This window comes from Carcharodon carcharias, chromosome 5 (genome assembly GCF_017639515.1).
Source record: "Carcharodon carcharias isolate sCarCar2 chromosome 5, sCarCar2.pri, whole genome shotgun sequence".
NCBI classification, from domain to species: domain Eukaryota; kingdom Metazoa; phylum Chordata; class Chondrichthyes; order Lamniformes; family Lamnidae; genus Carcharodon; species Carcharodon carcharias.
In genome coordinates, this window is record NC_054471.1 from 192,260,604 (window position 1) to 192,281,122 (window position 20,519).

Genomic DNA, 20,519 nt, shown 5'->3' on the forward strand with positions numbered 1-20,519 from the left:
TATTGTCTTTTGCCTCACAACCAATTACCGCTATGTCATCAGATTACCTCCAATTTTATGCATTTCAACTTTTGCTGATAATCACCTATGCAGAATCTTACAAAATATCTTCTGGAATTCCATACAGACATCATCTATAAACATTTCTATGTCCACCATGTTAGCGATCACCACAAAAATTCAATGAGATTACTCAGATGTGATCTACCCATCATAAATTTGTACTTACATTCTTTGATCAGCTCATCCTTATCCTGAGTACTCAGTCACTTTGCCTTTGATAATAAATTCTAGCAACTTCCCCACAACTGATGCTAAACTGATAATTCTGTAGTTTTCTGGTTTCTTCTTCCTTACCTTCTTAAACAATGGAGTGACATTCTTAATATTCCAATCCAAGGACAATGAAATACTTTACCTTATGCTACTGGTTAGCTGGATGAGGGCCACAAGGTGATGTTCAAGTACATTCTTACATATTGTAGCTACCTTATTAATCAACAATTTTTATTTTTAGAAGCTCTTCTTTGATGATCAAGTTGTAAGATGGAACATCATCCATTTTGTGCACATTGAGTGGGCACCAAGAACTTAAAGTCATATATAATCCAATGAGATGGTAAGCAGAACTCCACTGTACTCTGCTCCAGCCACAAGCTCAAAAAAGAGTAGCTCTTGTATTAAGAGAAATTTGAAATTAGGGGAGTTTTGTGGTGTGGTTCATGCCGAAAGAGTTGAGCTTTATCCAGATTAGCTCAAATGGTAGAGCACTTGTTTAGTCAGCGAGGGAGTGAAGGATTGATGTCTGTATCCTCCAATATGATTTTTTTAAGCACAAACTGATTGAACTGAATGGTCTGTTTCTGCGTCCTACTTTCAATGTGAAGTGCATTCAGATTGACCAAATGCATATTAAATAGATTCCTTACAGCTAGGAAAGGTGTTTAACCCCAGCAGTCTAAACATGGATTTAAATCCAGTCCCCAAGGCAATTGGGTTCCGATAGAACCATTTAATTACAGTGGAGGAGCAAGGTCTAGGTATGCAGTTTCATAGATCATTAAAAATGATAGAGACACTTAGAGGGAGAGGAAGGGAGAGACTAGAGAGAGAGAGTGAGAGACTGAGAAAAAAATTGAGACCCTAAGTGATAGGGATAGGGATGGAGAAGCAGACCAACAGAGAGACAGACAGCGTAGCAAGAAAGGAAATGAGCTTTGTAATCATGGTGCGTTTTCCTGCACTACACAGTCCCTATGTCTCCTCATCGCCCACCATTTTCTAACCTTAGACTGAAATTCAAGTGAACCCACCGCTTCTCGATTTGTTGCAGTACCCGAACAGTCGAGTGGCAAGTCCATGTGCTGCTTGGGTCGGCTCAAAAAATTTCCAGACAACTGGTGTGTCTGGTCTGTATAGGTTGTAGTGTATTGAGGGGGAAAAATAAGATCCAGGTGTTATAATGCATAAGTCTCTCAAGGTCCATGACCGAGAGTCTATAGTAAAAATAAAGTATATTTGGATGCATAACTCGGATAATTCAATATAAAACACAGAGTACCAGTGTCCTTGTTCAAGATCTTAGTCAGGCCCTCATTTAGAAAACCGTGTACAATTCTTGTCTCCCCTCATGTGGTGGCGGGAGATATAGAGGCCCTGAAAAGGGTTCTTCATTTCTCTTCAATAATATTCTCAGAAGTATTATCTCTACCCCAATTGTGTACTATTAACAATTCATAGCAAATCCATTGCAGTGATTTATGCTTCTCAGAAAATGAATTCTGGCTGGCAAACTCAATTAAGTTTAGCATCTTTGTGTTTAACACTTAGAAGTAACAAGACATGACCTGAACTCAGCTTTGACAGGAAAAAAATACTATGACACTTATTCCCATTAAATTTATTTCCTAGCTCTTCCTCACTTACAATTAAATCAGACAGCAATATTGAAAAGAAAACAGCTAACTATGAAAAATGCATTGTGATTTAGTTCCTTCTCAAACATCTGCAATGAGATAAATATAATGCCAAGAGGATTAATTTTACTTTTAAACCTTACAAATGACCAAACAAAGCATTACAACTGAAAATCAGTGTTACACATGCTACTTATCCAAAAAAATTATGTCAGCATCTCATTACCTGAACATAGTTGCTCAATCTTGGTGTAGTTGAGCTGGAGGGAGTCATTAACCCATGACAGCATGTCATGTCGGCTTAGATTTTCACTTGTCACAGAGGTGGAATATACATTTACTGCCATGCCACAGCTGTAAGAGAAACAGATTAATAAGTTAAGAAGGTAGAAACAAAATCAACTGGACACCAGTGTGATCCAAGGCAACCAAATCTGCAATAAGTGTGCTTGGTTCATGGAGCTTTGCCTTAAGTCAATAAGCTGGGTGCCGAGCTACGGACACTTTGTTCCGGAAGGCAGTCACACTCTTTAGGATAGGGTCATTTGATTTGATCAGTAACAAACGTCATGAGGGTGTGACTGCAAGTGAGGCAAGTAAGGGGATTACGCAGGTAGAAGTGGAGGTGCCTCAGCCCTTGCAATTATCCAACAGGTTTGAGGTTCTAGCAGCTTGTATGGATGAGAGTGGGGGCTGCAAGGTGGAGGAGCAAAATGACCATGGCACAGTGGTAAAGGAAGACATTGAAGTGGGGGTGCTAAATAGGAAAGTTCTGGTAATGGGGACATTATAGTCAGGGAGATAGACTTGGTTGTCTGCAGCCCAGAGCAAGAGAAAGCTATGTTGCCTGCCTGGTGCCCGGTTTTGGGACATCTCAGGGCTGGAGAGAAACTTGGAGTGGGAGGGGGAGGATCCAGTTGTCATCGTCCACGTGGGTACCAAGGACATTGGTAAGACTAGGAAAGGGATTCTGCTTAGGAATTATGAGCACCTAGGAGCTAAATTAAAAAGCAGAAGCTCACAGGTAATAATCTTTGGGTTATTACCTGAGCCATGAGCAAATTGGCATAGGGTAAATAATATTAGAGAGATGACTGCAAGGCTCAAAGACTGGTGTTGGAGAAATGGGTTTCAATGCATGGGGCACTGGCAGCACTACTGGGGAAAGCAGGAGCTGTCCAATTGGGACGGATGGTCTTCACCTGAACACGCTGAGACAGTATTCTGGTAAGCTGTACAATTGGTAGAGAGGGCTTTAAAGTAAATAGTGGGGGGAAGGAATCATGTAAGGGGAGATGTGGTAAATTAAAGAGAAATGATAAGGTTATAGAGCAGAGTAGCGATTTGGGTAATGATAACCAGAGTATGGCAGAAAGGGACAGAGCATACAAACTTATGAGTGCACCAAAAGGTAATGTTAGAGATTGTAAAAACGGTAAAAAGACAGAGTTAAAGGTGTTGTATCCGAATGTGTACAGCATTTATAACGAAAAAGATGAGGTATTAGCACAGATAGAAATAAAAATACATGACCTAATAGCCATTATAGAGACATGGCTGCAAAGTGTCCACGGTTGAATGCTGAAGAGTATTTGACATTTCCAAAAGACTGAAAGTTCGGAAAAGGTGGTAAGGAGTCACTTGTGGGAGTAGTTAATTGGCCTCCTAATAGTGGTTACACTGTAGGTCAGGGTATATGGGAGGAAATAAATAGGGCATGTAAGAAAGGTACCACAATAATCATGGGTGACTTTAATCTACATCTAGGTTGTGCAAATCAGGTTGGCAAAGGTAGCCTGGAAAATGAGTTCATAGAGCATTATTTGGGACAATTTCTTAGAGCAATATGTACTGGAGCCAACCAGGAAGCAGGCTATTCTAGACCTGGTAATGTGCAATGAGACAGGATTAATCAATAGCATCATAGTAAAGGGGCTTCTAGGCAACAGCAATCATAACAATATAGAATTTCAAGTTCAATTTGAAGGTGAGAAGTGTAGGTCCAAGCCTAATGTTTTAAGTCTAAATAGAGGTAATTATAAGGATGTGAAGGCAGAGCTGGCTAAAGCGAAATGGGATAGTAGGTCAAAAGGTAGGACAGTAGAGATGCAGTGGTAGACGCTTGAGATATTTAATAACTCTCAACAAAGATTTATCCCAGTGAGAAAGAAAGATTCTTTGAGAGGATGTATCATCTGTAGCTAAGTAAGGAAGCGAAGGATAGCAACAAGTTCAAAGAAACACAATACACTGGCAAAGATTAGTGATAGTTCAGAAGACTGGACAGATTTTAAGAACCTGTAAAGAATGACTAAAAAGAGGAAGAAAGTACAGTATGAGAGAAAGCTAGCTAGAAATATAAAAGCATAGTAAGAGTTTCCACAAATACTTAAATAGGAAAAAAGTAACTAAAGTGAGTGATGGTCCTCCAGAGAGTGAGTCTGGGAAAATAATAATGGAAAACAAGGAAATGGCAGAAGTGTTGAACAGATGTCTGTCTTCACTATAGAAGACATAGAAAACTTCCCAAAGGTACTTGAAAATCAAGAGGTAAAAGGGAGGGAGGAACATAACACAATCACCATCATCAGGGAAAAGGTACTGGTAACATTATTAGACTTAAAGGCTGACAAGTCCCTAGGACCCAATGGCCTGCATCCTAGAGTCTTAAAAAGTGGCTGCAGAGATAGTAGAGATATTGGTTATAATCATCCTAAATTCCTTAGGTTCTGGAGTGTCCCAGTGGATTGGAAAATAGCAAACATTTATTCACGGAAAGTGGGAGACAGGAAGCAGGAAACCATAAGCCAGTTAGCCTAAGATCTGTCATAGGGAAATTTCTAGAATCCATTATTAACTGGGTTATAGCAGGATACTTAGAAAATCAAAATGGGATCAAATAGATTCAACATGGTTTTGTGAAAGGGAAATCATGTTTAACTAATCTATTAGAGTTCTTTGAGAACGCAACAAGCAAGGTGGAAAAGGGGGAACCTGTGGATATGGTATACTTGGGATTTCAAAAAAGAATTTGATAAGATTCCATTCCAAAGGTTACCACACAAAATAAGAGCTCATGGTGTACAGCTAACATATTAGCATGGATAATGAATTGGTTAGCTAACAAGAAGCAGAGACTAAGGATAAATGGGTCAATTTCAGGTTGGCAAGCTGGAACTAGTGGTGTCACAGGGGTTAGTTTTGGGCCTCAACTATTTACAATCTATATCAATGACTTGGATGAAGGGATCGAATGTATGGTAGTTAAATTTGTCGATGACACCAAGACAGGTAGGAGAGGTTGTCAACAAGAGATAAAGAGTCTGCAAAAGGGTATGGATACGTTAAGTGAGTTGGGAAAAATATGACAGTTCGAATAATAATGTGGGAAAATGTGAACTTGGGCAGGAAGAATAGAAAAGCAGTATACTACTTAAATGGTGAGATATCGCAGAACTTGGTGGTATAGAAGGATCTGGGTGTCCTGGTACATGAATCGCAAAAAGTTAGTAAGCAGATACAGGAGTGGTTAGAAGGCAAATGGAATGTTGGCATTTATTGCAAAGGGAATAGGAAATAAAGGTATGGAAGTTTTACTGCAGCTGTACAGGGCCTTGGTGAGACCACAACTAGAATACTGTGTACAGTTTTGGTCTCCTTATTTGAAAAAGGATATAATTACTTTAGAAGCAGTACAAAGAAGGTTCACAAAACTTATTCCTGAAATTAAGGTTTATCTTTTGAAGAAAGGTTTAACAGGTTGGGCCAATATCCATTGGAGTTTTGAAGAATGAGAGGTGATCTTATTGAAACATGTAAACACGTGAGGGGATTTGATAGAGTGGATACCAGGTTGATATTTCCTCTTATGGGGAGACTTGAACTAGACACAATTTAAAAATAAGGGGTCTCCCATTTAAGGAGATGAGGAGAAATCTTTTCTCTGAGGATTGTATGTGAAATTCTCTTCCCTAGAAAACAGTGGAGACAGGGTCATTGAATTTATTCAAGGCTGAGTTAGTTAAGATTTTTGATTGACAAGGGAGTCAAGGGTTATGGGGGCAGACAGGAAAGTAGAGTTGAGACCACAGTCGGATCAGCCGTGATCTTAATGAATGGCGGGGCAGGCTCTAAGGGCCTAATGACCTACTCCTGCTCCTAAATCCTATCCTCATTTATTCAAAACAGAGCGATAGGTTGCTCTAATATGATTGAGAACAAGAAGATGAAGTGTTTTGGCCAATTGTTTGAAGTTCCAAAACGAAATATATATCCAGATGCATTCATAACAGTAGCTAAATTTATGTGATCAGGATGAAGGATTTCAGAGAGAGGGTGCAGGCATAAAACAAGAAAAGACTTACATTTAAATAGGGCTTTTTGCAATCGACCACACATCTCAAAGCACTTAACAGTCAATCATGTACTTTTGAAGTGTAATCAATGTTGTAAGGTAGTAAATACTGCAGCAAATATGCTCTCAGCAAATTCCCAGAAACAGCAATGAGATAATAGCCAGATAATCTGTTTTTTCAGATGTCAATTAAAGGATAAATATTGACCAGGGCACTGGGGATACCTCCCCTGTTCTTCTTCGAAATAGTGCCATGGATTCTTTTACACCAACTGAGCCAGCAGGTGGTGACTCAGTTCAGTATCTTATCCAAAAGATGGCACTAGCATCTGAGTACTGAACTGAAGTGTCAGCTGTGCTCAACACCTGAAGTGAACCTTCTGATTAAGAGGCAAGCATGTTACCAACCAAGCCGCAGCATCAACATAAAAGTGAAAAACTCTTCTATGATTTTAAGGTTACAGCTGTTCCTGCAGACTGTTAAGCAATCCCAATCCCTCTATCCAGCACTACTTCAGATCAGGTGGCTTACCACCGCCCCCATGAGTCAAGTTCCATAGTTCTAAAGAAAGCCAAATTCCCCAAAGATATTGACCCAGATTTTGTGGTAATAACTGAGGATATCTGTGCTCAATGTTATGGAGCAAATTAGACTCTGTCTGTACATGCATAATTAAAAGCAGAAATCAGGAAGCTGCTGCCTGATATGTCCTGTTCCTCCACTACTTTGGTAACTCACTTATACATAGAAACAATATTGTTATATACATGTGAAATGAAGGTTGTGAAGTTGCCATACTTATCTATCGGTCGCCCACTAAACATGCCAGACATGCTGCCAAAGAACTCTGGTACTGCAAAGTGTAGGCTTTCACTTCAGCATTCAATTATTGTTGAAGATTAATAAGGTAAAAAATATACTTATAATTATTTTTGTGGTCTTACCTCTCTTAATCCCACCTTTCCCTCACTTTATTCTGCTTTATATATATGATTTTACAATTAATTAAATATTTTGATTTATACTTTCTGGTTTAGAATCTACGATCAGAATGTTACACCACCATATCCCCAGGGACAGGCTGGCAGGTGGGATAAAATCACATAGCATGGCGGTGGGCACCGTTTCAGTCATTCAACTGTCTCCACTGGAATCTTACCAGGAGCAGCCCATCTGCTGTTGGGCCAATTAAGGCCCTTACCACTTAACAGCTTCTTCCTGCTGCTGCTATGTTACCAGAAATGGATTGGCCTAAATAGCCAAGTGGTTATGGTACTGGGCTTATAACCCCAAGATCAAGAGTTCAAATCTCACAATGGCAAACTATGAAACAATGTAACTTCATCTGAAACAGATGGAAACGGGTTTGTACTCGAAAGAGTTACAGGAACTGCTCCATTTTAGCTTGGCCTAAATAGCCAAGTGGTTATGGTACTGGGTTTGTAACCCCAAGATCAAGAGTTCAAATCTCACAATAGCAAACTATGAAAACAATGTAACTTCATCTGAAACAGATGGAAATGGGTTTGTACTCGAAAGAGTTATCAGAAATGGAGGGTTCCCCCGCCATATGGCAAATGGCTGTAGGCTCAGGGTCAGGGGGTGGGGACACTCCTGTTTGGGTACCCTGTGCCCAATGGAGGCCCTCCCCAACAGTAACAGCAGCCCTCACTTGTCTCCCCACCACACTCCCTTTCCCACCCCAGGGTCAGCCTGACTGGCCTCAGTGAAGCCACGCCAAATTACAGTATCTGGCCTCATCCATGGCTCCTCATGGGGGACTGCTGCAGTCCCAGCAGTGGCACCGCTCCCAGAGATGCTTCTGGGACTGGAAGGATGCCAGTCATTTGACTGGCTAGAAGCCCTTGAGGCAGGGCATTCACCTGCATGGAAGCGTAAGCCAGGACCTTAGACAACTAGCTAACTGACAATCTGTTTTTGGCTTCCAGACCCAGTGGAGGCTGTCTCGCCCTCAACTTTTTGGCCGATGGGCACCGTCACCGCCTCCAGAAAAAAATACTGGCCTACATGTCTCAATGAGGATTTTCAATCTGATTGGTTAAGAACACATACTGTTGCCTGCCCTGCTCACAAATGCCACAGATTCCCTGTATGGGATATCATGGCAGAAAAAGATCTCCAATGATCACAAGTTGCTGCTCAAAAGCCAACAAAAGGTCTGTGGCCAGTTGTAAGCGTAACGAATGGGAAGTGCTATTCCATCACCACCAACCACAAAATTTAGATCATTGCATACCAGAACATGTCCAGTGTGCATAAATTTGTCATCCTGGGTATTGTCTCAGTATTTGAGCCCAGCCTACTTTTGCAATTGAGGGGGAAAAACACCAGAAAAGTAAGAATTTTTGAATTGGCCTGAAGATAATCTAAGCCATGGATTTTGGGAATTTTGAGGTTTTTTTTTCAAATAGTATTCATAAATCTGGTTCTTGAAGAATTATCTGATATTTTGCTGTCTCATTACCTTGTAGTTAAATGGGAGACGAGATTTTTTTTCGGGTGCTTCCTTATCCAAAAGTATTTAGGAAACACTCACCTCAGATACAAGTTCCAAGGTAAATTCTGGAAATGTTTATGATGGGCAAAGACATAGTACTCACGTAAGGCCCTACATGCAAGTTTACCTCTACCCATCGAGGATGTACAGAGTGGTCATAGAATTTTACCCCTGTTGGACGTAAAAATTATTTTGTTAAAGCCGCCATCCAATTGTTTACTATTGGAGCAAGGCAAAGTATGATATTTTTCCATTAATGCATGCAATTATGGTAATTAAGGAAAACATTATTCATTTATTTTTCAGGAGCCAATCAAAAGTATTCAATTCACCGTCCTTGGGGAAATCACATCAAGCCAATGCCCTTGGTCAAAGAGGTAGGTTTCAATGAACTTCTTAAAGGTAGTGTTAGACAAACAGAAAGGTTTAGGGACAAATTTCCTCTGCAATCAAATGCAAGTAGGCATCAATGAAACTCATGGAGAAGTAATAACTTGTGATCTTTCAAAATTTTCAGATCAAATATTGCCAAAATCTGGTCTGCAAATGCTGCATGTATTAAGAACATAAGAAAGAGGAACTTGGAAGTTCCCCTCCAAGTCACTCACCATCCTGACTTGGAAATATATCACTGTTCCTTCACTGTTGCTGGGTCAAAGGATCCTGGAACTTCCTTCCTAACAGCACTGTGGGTGCACCTACACCACATAGACTGCAACGGTTCAAGAAGGCAGCTCACCACCAGCTTCTCAAGGGCAACTAAGGATGGGCAATAAATGCTGGCCCAGCCAGCGAAGCCCACATCCTACATGAGTAAAAAAAAGTAGGCCATTCAGCCCCACTCTGCCATTCAATGAGGTCATGGCTGATCTTCTACTTCAACACCATTTTCCTGCACTATCTCCATATCCTTAATGTTCTTAATGCAAAGGGATCTATCAATCTCAGCCTTTAGAACACTCAATGACTGAGCCTCCACAGCCCCCTGGAACAGAGAATTCCAAAGATTCACCACTCTGAGAGAAGAAATTCCTCCTCATCTCGGTCTTTGATGGCCAGCCTCTATCAAGACTGACCCCCCCAGAGCCAGAGGGAACATACTTCCTGCATCTACCTCAAGCTCTGTAAGAACTTTGTATCTTTGAATAAGATCGCCTCTCATACTTCTAAACTCCAAAGAATAAAGGCCCAGTCTATTTAATCTTTCCTCTTAGGACAGTTATACATTCCTTTCTGGCACAAAAACACAACCGGAAAAGTAGGCCAACCATGAATAACAAAAGAAATTAAGGATATTATTAGATCCAAAGAGGTATCATATAAAGTTGCTAGAAAAAGTAGCAAGCCTGAGGACTGGGCAGAGTTTAGAATTCAGCAAAGAGAGCCAAGAGATTGATTAAGAGGTGAAAAATAGAATACGAGAGTAAACTTGCAAGGAACACAGAAGTGGAATGTCCATTAACCAGTTCTCAATTCATGCCAGTACATTCCCAATCCCACGTGCTCTAATTTTGTTTACTAACCTGTGTGGGATCTTATCACAAGCTTTCTGAAAATCTAAATATACCACATCCACCAGTTCCCCCTTATCTATTCTGCTAGTTACACCCTCAAAAAAACTCCCAGCAAGTTTGTTAAACAAGATTTCCCTTTCATAAATCCATGTTGACTCTGCCCAAACCACCATTATTTTTTAAGTGTGCTGTTATCACATCCTTTATTATAGGTTCTCGCATTTTCCCTACGACTGCTACTAAAGTGAACTGGCAAATTAGGTTAAGGGATAGGTCAATAGAGATGCAGTGCCAAACACTTAAGGGGATAATTCAGAATAAATACATTCCAATGAGTAAGAAAAAGTCCAAGGGTTGGACACACCATCAGTAGTTAAATAGAAATGTTAAAGTGCCACATCAGAGGTTACTGCATAAAATAAAAGCTTATGGTAAAAGGGGGTAACATATTGGCATGGACAGAAGATTGGCTGGCTAACAGGAAGTAGAGAGTAGACATAAATGGGTCTTTTTCTGGTTGGCAGGATGTAATGAGTGGTGTGCCACAGGGATCAGTGCTGGGACCTCAACTGTTCACAATTTATATAAATGACTTGGATGAAGGGATGGATGGGATGGTTGCCATATTTACTGATGACACAAAGATAGGTAGGAAAGTAATTAGTGAAGAGGACATAAGGAGGCTACAAGAAGATATAGATAGGTTAAGTGAATGGGCAAAGATTTGGCAAATGGAATTTAACATGGGAAAATGTGAATTTGTCCATTCTGACAGGAAGAATAAAAGAGAGGCATATTATCTAAATGATGAGAGATTGCAGTATCTCAGATGCAGAGGGATCTGGGTGTCTTAGTGCATGACTCGCAAAAGGCTAGTATGCAGGTACAGCAAGTAATTAGGAAGGCTGATAGAATGTTATCATTCGTTACGAGGGGAATTGAATACAAAAGTTGGGAGGTTATATTTCAGTTGTACAGAGTGCTGGTGAGACCAAATCTGGAGTACTGCGTACAGTATTGGTCACCTCATTTAGGGAAGGGTGTAAATGTGTTGGAAGCAGTTCAGAGAAGGGATCAGTGTTGGGACCTCAACTGTTTACAATTTATATAATGACTTGGATGAAGGGATGGATGGGATGTTTGCCAATTTGTTGATGACACAAAGATAGGTAGGAAAGTAAGTTGGGAAGAGGACATAAGGAGGCTACAAAAAGATATAGATAAGTTGAGTGGGCAAAGATCTGGCAAATGGAGTATAATATGGGGAAATGTGAAGTTGTCCATTTTGACAGGAAGAATAAAAGAGAAGCACATTATCTAAATGGTGAGCGATTGCAGAGCTGAGATGCAGAGGAGTCTGGGTGCCTTAGTGCATGAATTGCAAAAGGCTAGGAACAGCAAGTTATTAGGAAAGCTAGTAGAATATCATCTATTGCGAGGGAAATTGAATACAAAGGTAGGGAGGTTATGCTTCAGTTATACAGAGCACTAGTGCGACCACATCTGGAGTACTATGTACAGAATTGGTCAGTATTAAGGAAGGATGTTAATGCGTTGGATGCAATTCAGAGGTTTACCACACTAATGCCTGGGAGGGTTGTCTTATGAGGAAAGGTTGGACAGCCTAGGCTTGTATTCGTTGGAGTTTAGATTGAAACATATAAGATCCTGAGGGGTCTTGACAGGGTGGATGTGGAGAAGATTTTTCCTCGAGGGAAAATCTAGAATTAGGGGTCACTGTTTAAAAATAAGGGGTGACCCATTTAAAATGGAGATGAGGTGAAATTTTTACTCTGAGGGTTGTGAGTTTTTGGAACACTCTTACTGAAAAGCCAGTGGAAGCAGAGTCTTTGAATATTTTTAAGGCATAGGTGGATAGATTCTTGGTAAGGAAGGGGGTGACAGGTTATCGGGGTAGGCAGGATACAGACTTGAGGTTATCAGGTCAGCCATGATCTTACTGAATGGCACAACAGGCTCAAATGGCCTACTCCTGCTCCTTGTTCATATGTTCCTGTGTACTGATATCAGCCTAACAGGCTTGTAGTTCCCAATTTTCTTTTTCCCTCCTTTCTTAAATAGTTGGGCTATATTTGTCCCTTTCCAATCTGCAGGAACCATTCCAGAGTCCATAGAATTTTGAAAAATGACCACCAATAAATCTACTATCTCTACAGCCACCTCTTTGAGCACTCTGGGTTTTATATTATCAGGTCTGGGGATATATCTACTTTAAGCCCCGTTAATTTCTCTAGTGCTATTTCTTTACTAATATAAATATTTTGCCGTTCCTCGTTTACATTAGTGCCATGATTCTCCATTATTTTGGGGGAGGGGTTGGGGGAGAAAAGAGGCTAGTTGTGTCCAGTCAGAAGGTGGGGGGGTAGCTATGTGTTTGGGAGCTAGTCAGGTAGTCTGGGGTAGTTGAAGGGGTGTTTATGTCCAGTTAGAGTGGTGGTTTGCTTGGAGGGGGCAGCTGGGGCAGGGGTAACTGCATCTGGTTTGAGAGGGAGGGGGTAAAGTTCTCGGTGGTGGTGGGGTGGGGTGGGGTGGGGTGGGGTGGTGTGTGATTGGGAGGATCGGTTGTGGAGTTATCTGATGTTAGACCAGATTTCAATCTGCCTATCATTTCCTGGGTAACTATCAAGGTAAGTCACGCAGATCTGACCCAAGTCTCCAGCTCTGATATTCACACAGGGTCCTGGGCATCAGGTGAATTGTCGATTGGAAGTTTAGACATCCCGGGCAATTGTCATGTAGTTCTGCACATCAGACCTTCCACAGGGTCTTGAAGCTTATCTCCCATCGTGTGTCCAATTCCAGTGCACGTAAATGTGCCACACTGCAAGCCCGACTAACAATCTTCAATTGGCTGTCAGCATAATTCTTAGCTCACTGAGGATTATTTAGCAAATGTGCAATCGTAGAATCATATGTAATGTTGGGCACTGTGTTTTGAGTTTTGCAAGCATGGATTGATTGGGTACGATCTGTACCTTGTCCGTTGCGAACAGCAGCTATGACATGCTATTTGATACGATCCATCAGTCTTTGGGATGTATAGCCTACATACATAGCATCACACTGGCACTGGAATTCATGTACCACATCACTCATATGTGTGATGGGCAGAACTTTTTTTGGCTTGACGGCAGTATCCTGTTCGTGGCGAATACCAGTTGTGTTGCTACTGCATGAAACAGCTAGCTTCACCTGTTGCTCAAATGTTTGAGATACCTTGCCCTTCCAGGGAAATCTGAGATAAACTGGGCACTTTTCAGGGTCAAAAGTGATGGCCTTCATGAGTTTGCATGATATACAGCGTAAAATCATCTCAACAGTGTAGCCATTATTCTGCAGGATGTCTTTGATGTGCCCTATTTCAGCATCAGGCTTGCATGGTGAGCAAATGTCTAGGGCCCTATTTACGAAGTTGCCGATAAGACCAATCGTATAGCTTGCGGAACTATAAGAATCCCAACACGTATCTTGACCAGTGAAGGTAGGCTTGCAGTAGACTGTGGTAGAGAACCCTCTGGCAGATTGCTCAACTAGTACGTCAAGGAAAGGGGTGGCGGGGGTGCTGGGGGGGGGTGTCATTTGACTGCTCCATTTCAAAGGTGAATTTGAGTGCAGGATGGAGCCCATTAAGTCAGGTAAGGAAATTATTACATGTAGCTACGGATTTAAATATAACAAATGTATCATCCACATATCAGAAATGTGCAAGGGTAGGATGTTAGGTGTCATTCCATCAAAGACATGTTTTTCTTGGAACCCAACAAAGATGTTTGCGAGGCCTGGGCCTACAGGAGATCCCATGGCAACACTATCTATTTGGGCATCCATGGCATCATGAAAACTGAATTCAACTGCACGAGTTGCCGAGTTCATAAATTCAATGAATACTGATTCACGCTATAGTGGCAGGCCTAGATCGCCATAATACATTGCTGTGGCACAAATATCTAGGACTTCCTTAAGTGGAACATTGGTGAGTAGGCTAGCAATGTCAAATGAGCACATGGACGCATCATTGCTGTCAAAATGGAAGCCCTCTATGGCCTTTGCAAATGTGAAGGAGTCCTTCACCGTATATGTGGAAAACTTGGTCAAAGCTGATTTTAACAATTCGTCCAATCATTTGGTCAATTCATATTGTGAATTATGCTGACAACCAATTTAGTATCGTCAGTCGGGCTCACAGTACTGACATTTGTGTGTTCTGGAAGCTACATACTGCAGACAGAAAGAACACATACACACATTGCACTTGTTTCAGATAAACAAAATAAGTGACAGCCATTCTTGGACTCATTCCTCAGGGCAATGCCTTGACCAATCAGGGTCAAGTTGCCTGGTTTAAATTTCAAATAATGCTTGGCAGTTAACTCTCAGTCACCATCACTGGTGCATTCTCCATATTAATGCCCTAACCAATCAGATTCCACTTGCCAACCAATCAGCACTCTCTTCACATACAGTATAAATTGTTGTTTTCTTCTTATATTGGTATTCTTGCGAAGTGTCGTGATGAGTGCAAGACAAAAAGCTTTGACGTGTCTCTTTTTCAGCAATACTCAAGTTTTGTACTACCAAATGACAATGTGCACACTCATACTCAGGCCAAGCAAGCACCCAGGGAGAAGGATGAAGCTGTGCTAGCGTGCAAAGTTTATGGCATGAGAAAGTTTCTACTGAGTGGAGTTGAATAAGCCCTTGCTCATTCAGGAGTACGTGTCAACGAAACAGTCAGTCAGCACGGTGGTGATCAAGAAATCTCAAGCGGCAGCAGAAAGACAGTTAACAGAAACACAGAGGCTTACAGCAGCAAAAGACGCCAAACAGCCCTTCATATCTGGAACAATCCAAAGCTGACCCCATAGCCCTGTTCTCTCACCAGACCTTTGTATTGTTCGTTGAAAGAAACTATAGACTCCAGCTCAAACACTCCCCTTAGCAAAGCATTTCATGCTCTCCTAGCCACTCTATGTAAATTATTTGCTCATAATCTTGCACATCATTGTTAATCAGTGTGAACTTTATCTGTTATTGCTAGAGCACACCAGCTATCAGCACCTGCACTGAGTGTAGATTTCCGATGCTGACAGCCAAGTAAAACCCATTTGGTTGTCATGAAGCTATTAATGTATATAATATTGTTGGAAAATATTTTTCTTTTAAAATAGAGGTTTAGTCTGTGGGTGTGTCTTAATTGGATTAAAACCAGCTAGTCTGGGTGCTTTGATGTGTATTAGTTTTGAGATGTAAGAGAGGTAGAGTGCATTTGCATTTTTTGAATACAGCATTAAGGTGGCAAGTGAAATCTGGCACCTAGTTAGCAGAGACCAAGCAATGTGTTTATATTACTAATACAATTGGTACTATGAAAGGGGTTTTATTATTAGAAGAGGCTGGTGATACAATGAGAATTTACATTCAATGAGCTGTGCTAGGTATAACTTCAGCAGTTTTCATGTTTTCATGCAGGGCAGAGACAATGTAAGATCAAAGTAGCTATAAGCCTACAACTGTTTCCACAGAAGAACCTCATTTTGAATTCATAAGATGAAAATGCTTTGCTTGGTGTCTGGTTAAAAATCTATGGGTTGCTGTTGCCTTAATAGAGATTAGTTTGGGGATTTGTTAAAAGTTATGACAGTAGCAATTTGTAGCCATGTCTATATACTTAACTTGCATAAATTAATAAATATGTTTCATTTAGTTTAATATAAAACTTCTCGAGAATTGGTGGTCTGATTCCTGAATTTAGAGTTGCATCTCAAACATACCACTTAAAAATAAAGGTTATGACAGTTACAAATGACAGATTACGTTTTACTTGGCCATCGGCATCAAAAAGCTACACTCAGTCTAAAGTTTCCCTCTGGGATTTTTAAATAATTCAGCTTTACCGAAAGGCTGTCTCATAATACAGTGCACAACTCAAAATATCACAAGGCTCATTTCCTATTAAATGTCTTTTATTTACTGGTTTTCTGAATACATTCCTAGCAAAATATTCCAGCCTCTTATTCAAATTACAAATACGGATGAGATTTCCAAGCACTGAGCCACCGCAGTACCTGGGCTGCATAATTTCATGTCAAAAATCGTGATGCTTGTCTCAAATTGGGAGATCACAAGGCATCCAATGACAACGCTCTCCGCCACCTCCACCACCACCACCCCCCCCCCCCACCCCCCCCACCCCATTCGGTTGTCATGAAGCTATTAATGTATATAATATTGTTGGAAAATATTTTTCTTTTAAAATAGAGGTTTAGTCTGTGGGTGTGTCTTAATTGGATTAAAACCAGCTAGTCTGGGTGCTTTGATGTGTATTAGTTTTGAGATGTAAGAGAGGTAGAGTGCATTTGCATTTTTTGAATACAGCATTAAGGTGGCAAGTGAAATCTGGCACCTAGTTAGCAGAGACCAAGCAATGTGTTTATATTACTAATACAATTGGTACTATGAAAGGGGTTTTATTATTAGAAGAGGCTGGTGATACAATGAGAATTTACATTCAATGAGCTGTGCTAGGTATAACTTCAGCAGTTTTCATGTTTTCATGCAGGGCAGAGGCAATGTAAGATCAAAGTAGCTATAAGCCTACAACTGTTTCCACAGAAGAACCTCATTTTGAATTCATAAGATGAAAATGCTTTGCTTGGTGTCTGGTTAAAAATCTATGGGTTGCTGTTGCCTTAATAGAGATTAGTTTGGGGATTTGTTAAAAGTTATGACAGTAGCAATTTGTAGCCATGTCTATATAATTAACTTGCGTAAATTAATAAAAATGTTTCATTTAGTTTAATATAAAACTTCGGGAATTGGTGGTCTGATTCCTGAATTTAGAGCTGCATCTCAAACAAACCGCTTAACATTTCACCCCCCCCCCCCCACCCCCCCGCCCCGCCTGTTGGGCAGAATAAATTTTCTTGCCGTTTGGGGCAAAACTGAAAGGAAAAAACGTGGAAAAATATGGTCAAGTTTAGTAGACACCAAGTCGATGGTAGCTATCTAACAAATCTGTTGCTGCAAAAATGTCTAATCTCATGATTCATATGTTCTAGAAGTAAAACTTTTAGTTTGGGGGCTGACGTTTTAAAAAATAATAATAGCACCCAGTTTGGGAGGCTGGAAAACAGACTTACAGTGTTTGCAATTCAAAGGGTGGCCTGTGTTTATTTAATAAGATTAGAGTTGTAAGTGGGAAAACATTTAACAATGTGTGGCCACTTTGAGTCTTGGTGGAGACGAACTGTCTACAGATGTCTTCATAAGGGGTTTTTTTATTCATATAGTTTCCAAGTACAAAGGAAGTGAGATAATGAGTTGCACCTCTATCCGGATCATCCCAAGAAGGTTGCTATGGGAACAGATGGCAGGGAGGTGGTTTTCTTGGATTGGGTTTTTACCTGTGTGCTTTCCCACAGAAACCGTCAGTTGGAGCCCGGGAGTGGCTTTGAGAAGCAGAGTGTGTCTCTGCCAGGAGCTGTCGACCAAAAGCAAATGGGCTATCAGAAACCAAGGATGTTGTCTGATTTTGGAGTCGCTGAGCTAAAAAGCTAAGAGGCCCATGCTTGAGCTAGGATGTCCACAAACCTAAGATTCCTCAGGAGAGTTGGGAGGGTTCGCTTAGCCGGATGCTGGTGAAATGACCCCAGAAAATACCTTGGAGAATAGCAAGTACACTGAGGATGATCAAAGTGAATTCCTGAAAGCTGTGGCTTGGTTTGATTCCAGAAGTAGTGAAGGAATCCTCAAGTACAGGGGCACTTGAGTGAAAATACAAGTAGAATGGGGAGTGTGCCGTTGAGATTTGCAAGCTTGAAGAATAAGTGTTTGCAAAATATATGTTCGGTTAGTAATACTTGCTTTGTTTAACTTTTGTGCTTTTTTGTATAAAATGTGAAACCTTGAGGCATAATTTCTTCAGTTAATAACTGGGAGCTTGAATTTCTTTTTCATCCATTGTCATGCTGACTATTCCATGCTCCTGAGAACAAATGGTTTTTAGATCCATAAAAGAGAAATAATCAAAGGTGATAAGGGATGGGCAACAAATGCTTTGCCATCAACACCTGGATCCCATGAGTTTTCTTGAACATCAGATTTGCTGTAATTTACAATAGGTTCCCAGAAACTTTCTGCGGAAGCCACTGAAATTAACATTTCCATTTTCTGCAGCTAGCTGACCAATCTATACTGGGAGTGTATTCCATCAGGAAGTTTCTGGTTAATGCAATCCTAAACCTGATGCATATAACTGATTACAAATATCATAAAATTTTAATATTGTGAGAAATGGATGTGTCTGTAAAATATTTTTGGGGAATACTGTGTCATTCTGTGAAGAAGTCTGTGTGCACGTGCATATGATTTAATTAAGCTGGGCAGAGGTTAATAGGAGACAGGTTGTCTGGGTGGTTTAAAACATGAAAAGGAGAGGTGTTAGGTCTGAAGTACAAGTAAACAGGTTGGATCTAACATTTGCATTTTTAGGTAAATTAAGAGTTTGTTTGAATATCAAAGGGAAGTCAGAGGTAACAAGAAACATGTTTGTTTGCATCTTGCAGGGGTTCCATTGGTAAACAGAAGTGGGAATACTATATTTTATTGACCCGAAAGCAAAGACAAGATGGAAACATGAAAGATCAGATCTTTGGAAGGATTTGAGTTTCAAAGAGGTCTGAGAACAATGGAACATGAGGTGAAAGGGGAAAAAAGACATTTTAGAATTACCATTGAGAACTTAAGGGAGCTGTGGTGACTGGAGCTGGAGCTAAGCTGTTGAGCTAGAGCTGAGTTGGGAGCTGTGGCTCTGGGCTGGGAGAAGATGCAGATTTGAATCAGCCATCCAGTCAAGCCAGAAAAGTCTTGGGTTGCAAAAAACAGTTTTATTCTGAAATGTGGGTTTCTGTAGCAGAGTGGATGAGAGTTACAGGTCATGTGGTATGCCTTTATTAATGCTACAGCAGTTGCCTTCACTAATGTTACTGGATTTTTATAGTTAAACATCGAAAAGGGAGTGTTGCCTGGAAGGTGTTTACTGTGAGTCTTAGCAAGCAGAGAATCTTTTTGGGAAATGTGTTGTAAGACTAACCTCAATTGTGCAACTATAATCTTGTGTGAAGTTTTTTTTTTACTTGTTAATAAAACTTTTAATTTTGAAAAAATCCCAAAAGTGTTACTGGACTCCTTACTGCTGAGATCAGAATGTCGTCGTCTTGCTTTCAGAATACAAAAAAAGCATAAGGCCTGTAACCCAAGTTTTCCTCTGGGATTTGGTTTGCGCAGCAGTTAACATGGCTGTGGTCATAACAAATAGCATTTGATCCTTCATATTTTAGGGAATATAGTGTACTTTAAAGTCAAAGCGAGTTAACTTTTCAACCTGAGATGTTAAACAAGGTTTTAAAAACACTGGAATATGAAACTTTGCAAGTTTTGCAGGGTCAAACAGAAAAGATATTTGTGCTTATTTTTATCTAGAATATATTTTTAAAAACTGTGCATAACAGCAAAAGAACACAATGCACAGTGTAATAAAAGGATTCAATTTTAAGGAGCAAATTAGGATATAGGATGCTTTTGTTGTCTTTGAGTAGTTTTGTTTTGTTAATTTGTCCTCTCTGTTGAATTGTTTTCCCTTTGCTTTCCTTTTATATTCAGTATTCTGTTTACGTTTCATGTACAATAAGGCCAACAGTAGTGTAGAGGTAATGTCACAGACGCCCAGGCTAATGCACTGAGGACATGGGATCAAATCCCACCATGGCAGATGGTGGAATTTAAATTCAATTAATAAATCTGGAATATAAATATGGTCTTTATAATAATGACCATGACAACAATCACTGCTTGCTGTAAAACCCCAACTGGCTTGCTAATGTCTGCCAGGGAAGGAAATCTGCCATCCTAACCCAGTCTGGTCTACATGTGATTCCAGACCTGCAGCAATTTAGTTGACCCTTAACTGTCCTCTGAAATGGCCTAGCAAACCATTGAGTTCAAGGGCAATTAGGGGATGGGCAACAAATGCAGGCCTTGACAGTGACCCCCACATCCCATGAAAGAATTAAAAAACATGCCAGTAATCAACATTTCAACAATTTCATAGCCTGGTATAAATTTGCCAGCACCTTTTGAATCTCAGCTCAACCACTGCTCAAAGCGAACCTTTCTCATCCAAAAACTGCAATGGCCT

At 40.5% G+C, this 20,519-nt stretch overlaps 1 protein-coding gene across 4 annotated transcripts in view; it reads right to left on the reverse strand.

The window, feature by feature from the left end:
- LOC121277850 (microtubule-associated protein RP/EB family member 3-like) overlaps positions 1 to 20,519 on the reverse strand; it is a 93,247-nt gene that overhangs the window by 63,141 nt on the left and 9,587 nt on the right. For all 4 annotated transcript variants that reach the window (XM_041187557.1, XM_041187555.1, XM_041187554.1 and 1 more), the window contains one exon: positions 2,143 to 2,270. In XM_041187557.1, coding sequence (XP_041043491.1) covers positions 2,143 to 2,263 — 121 coding nt within the window. In that variant the 5' untranslated portion in view covers positions 2,264 to 2,270. The remainder of the gene's footprint in view (positions 1 to 2,142; positions 2,271 to 20,519) is intronic.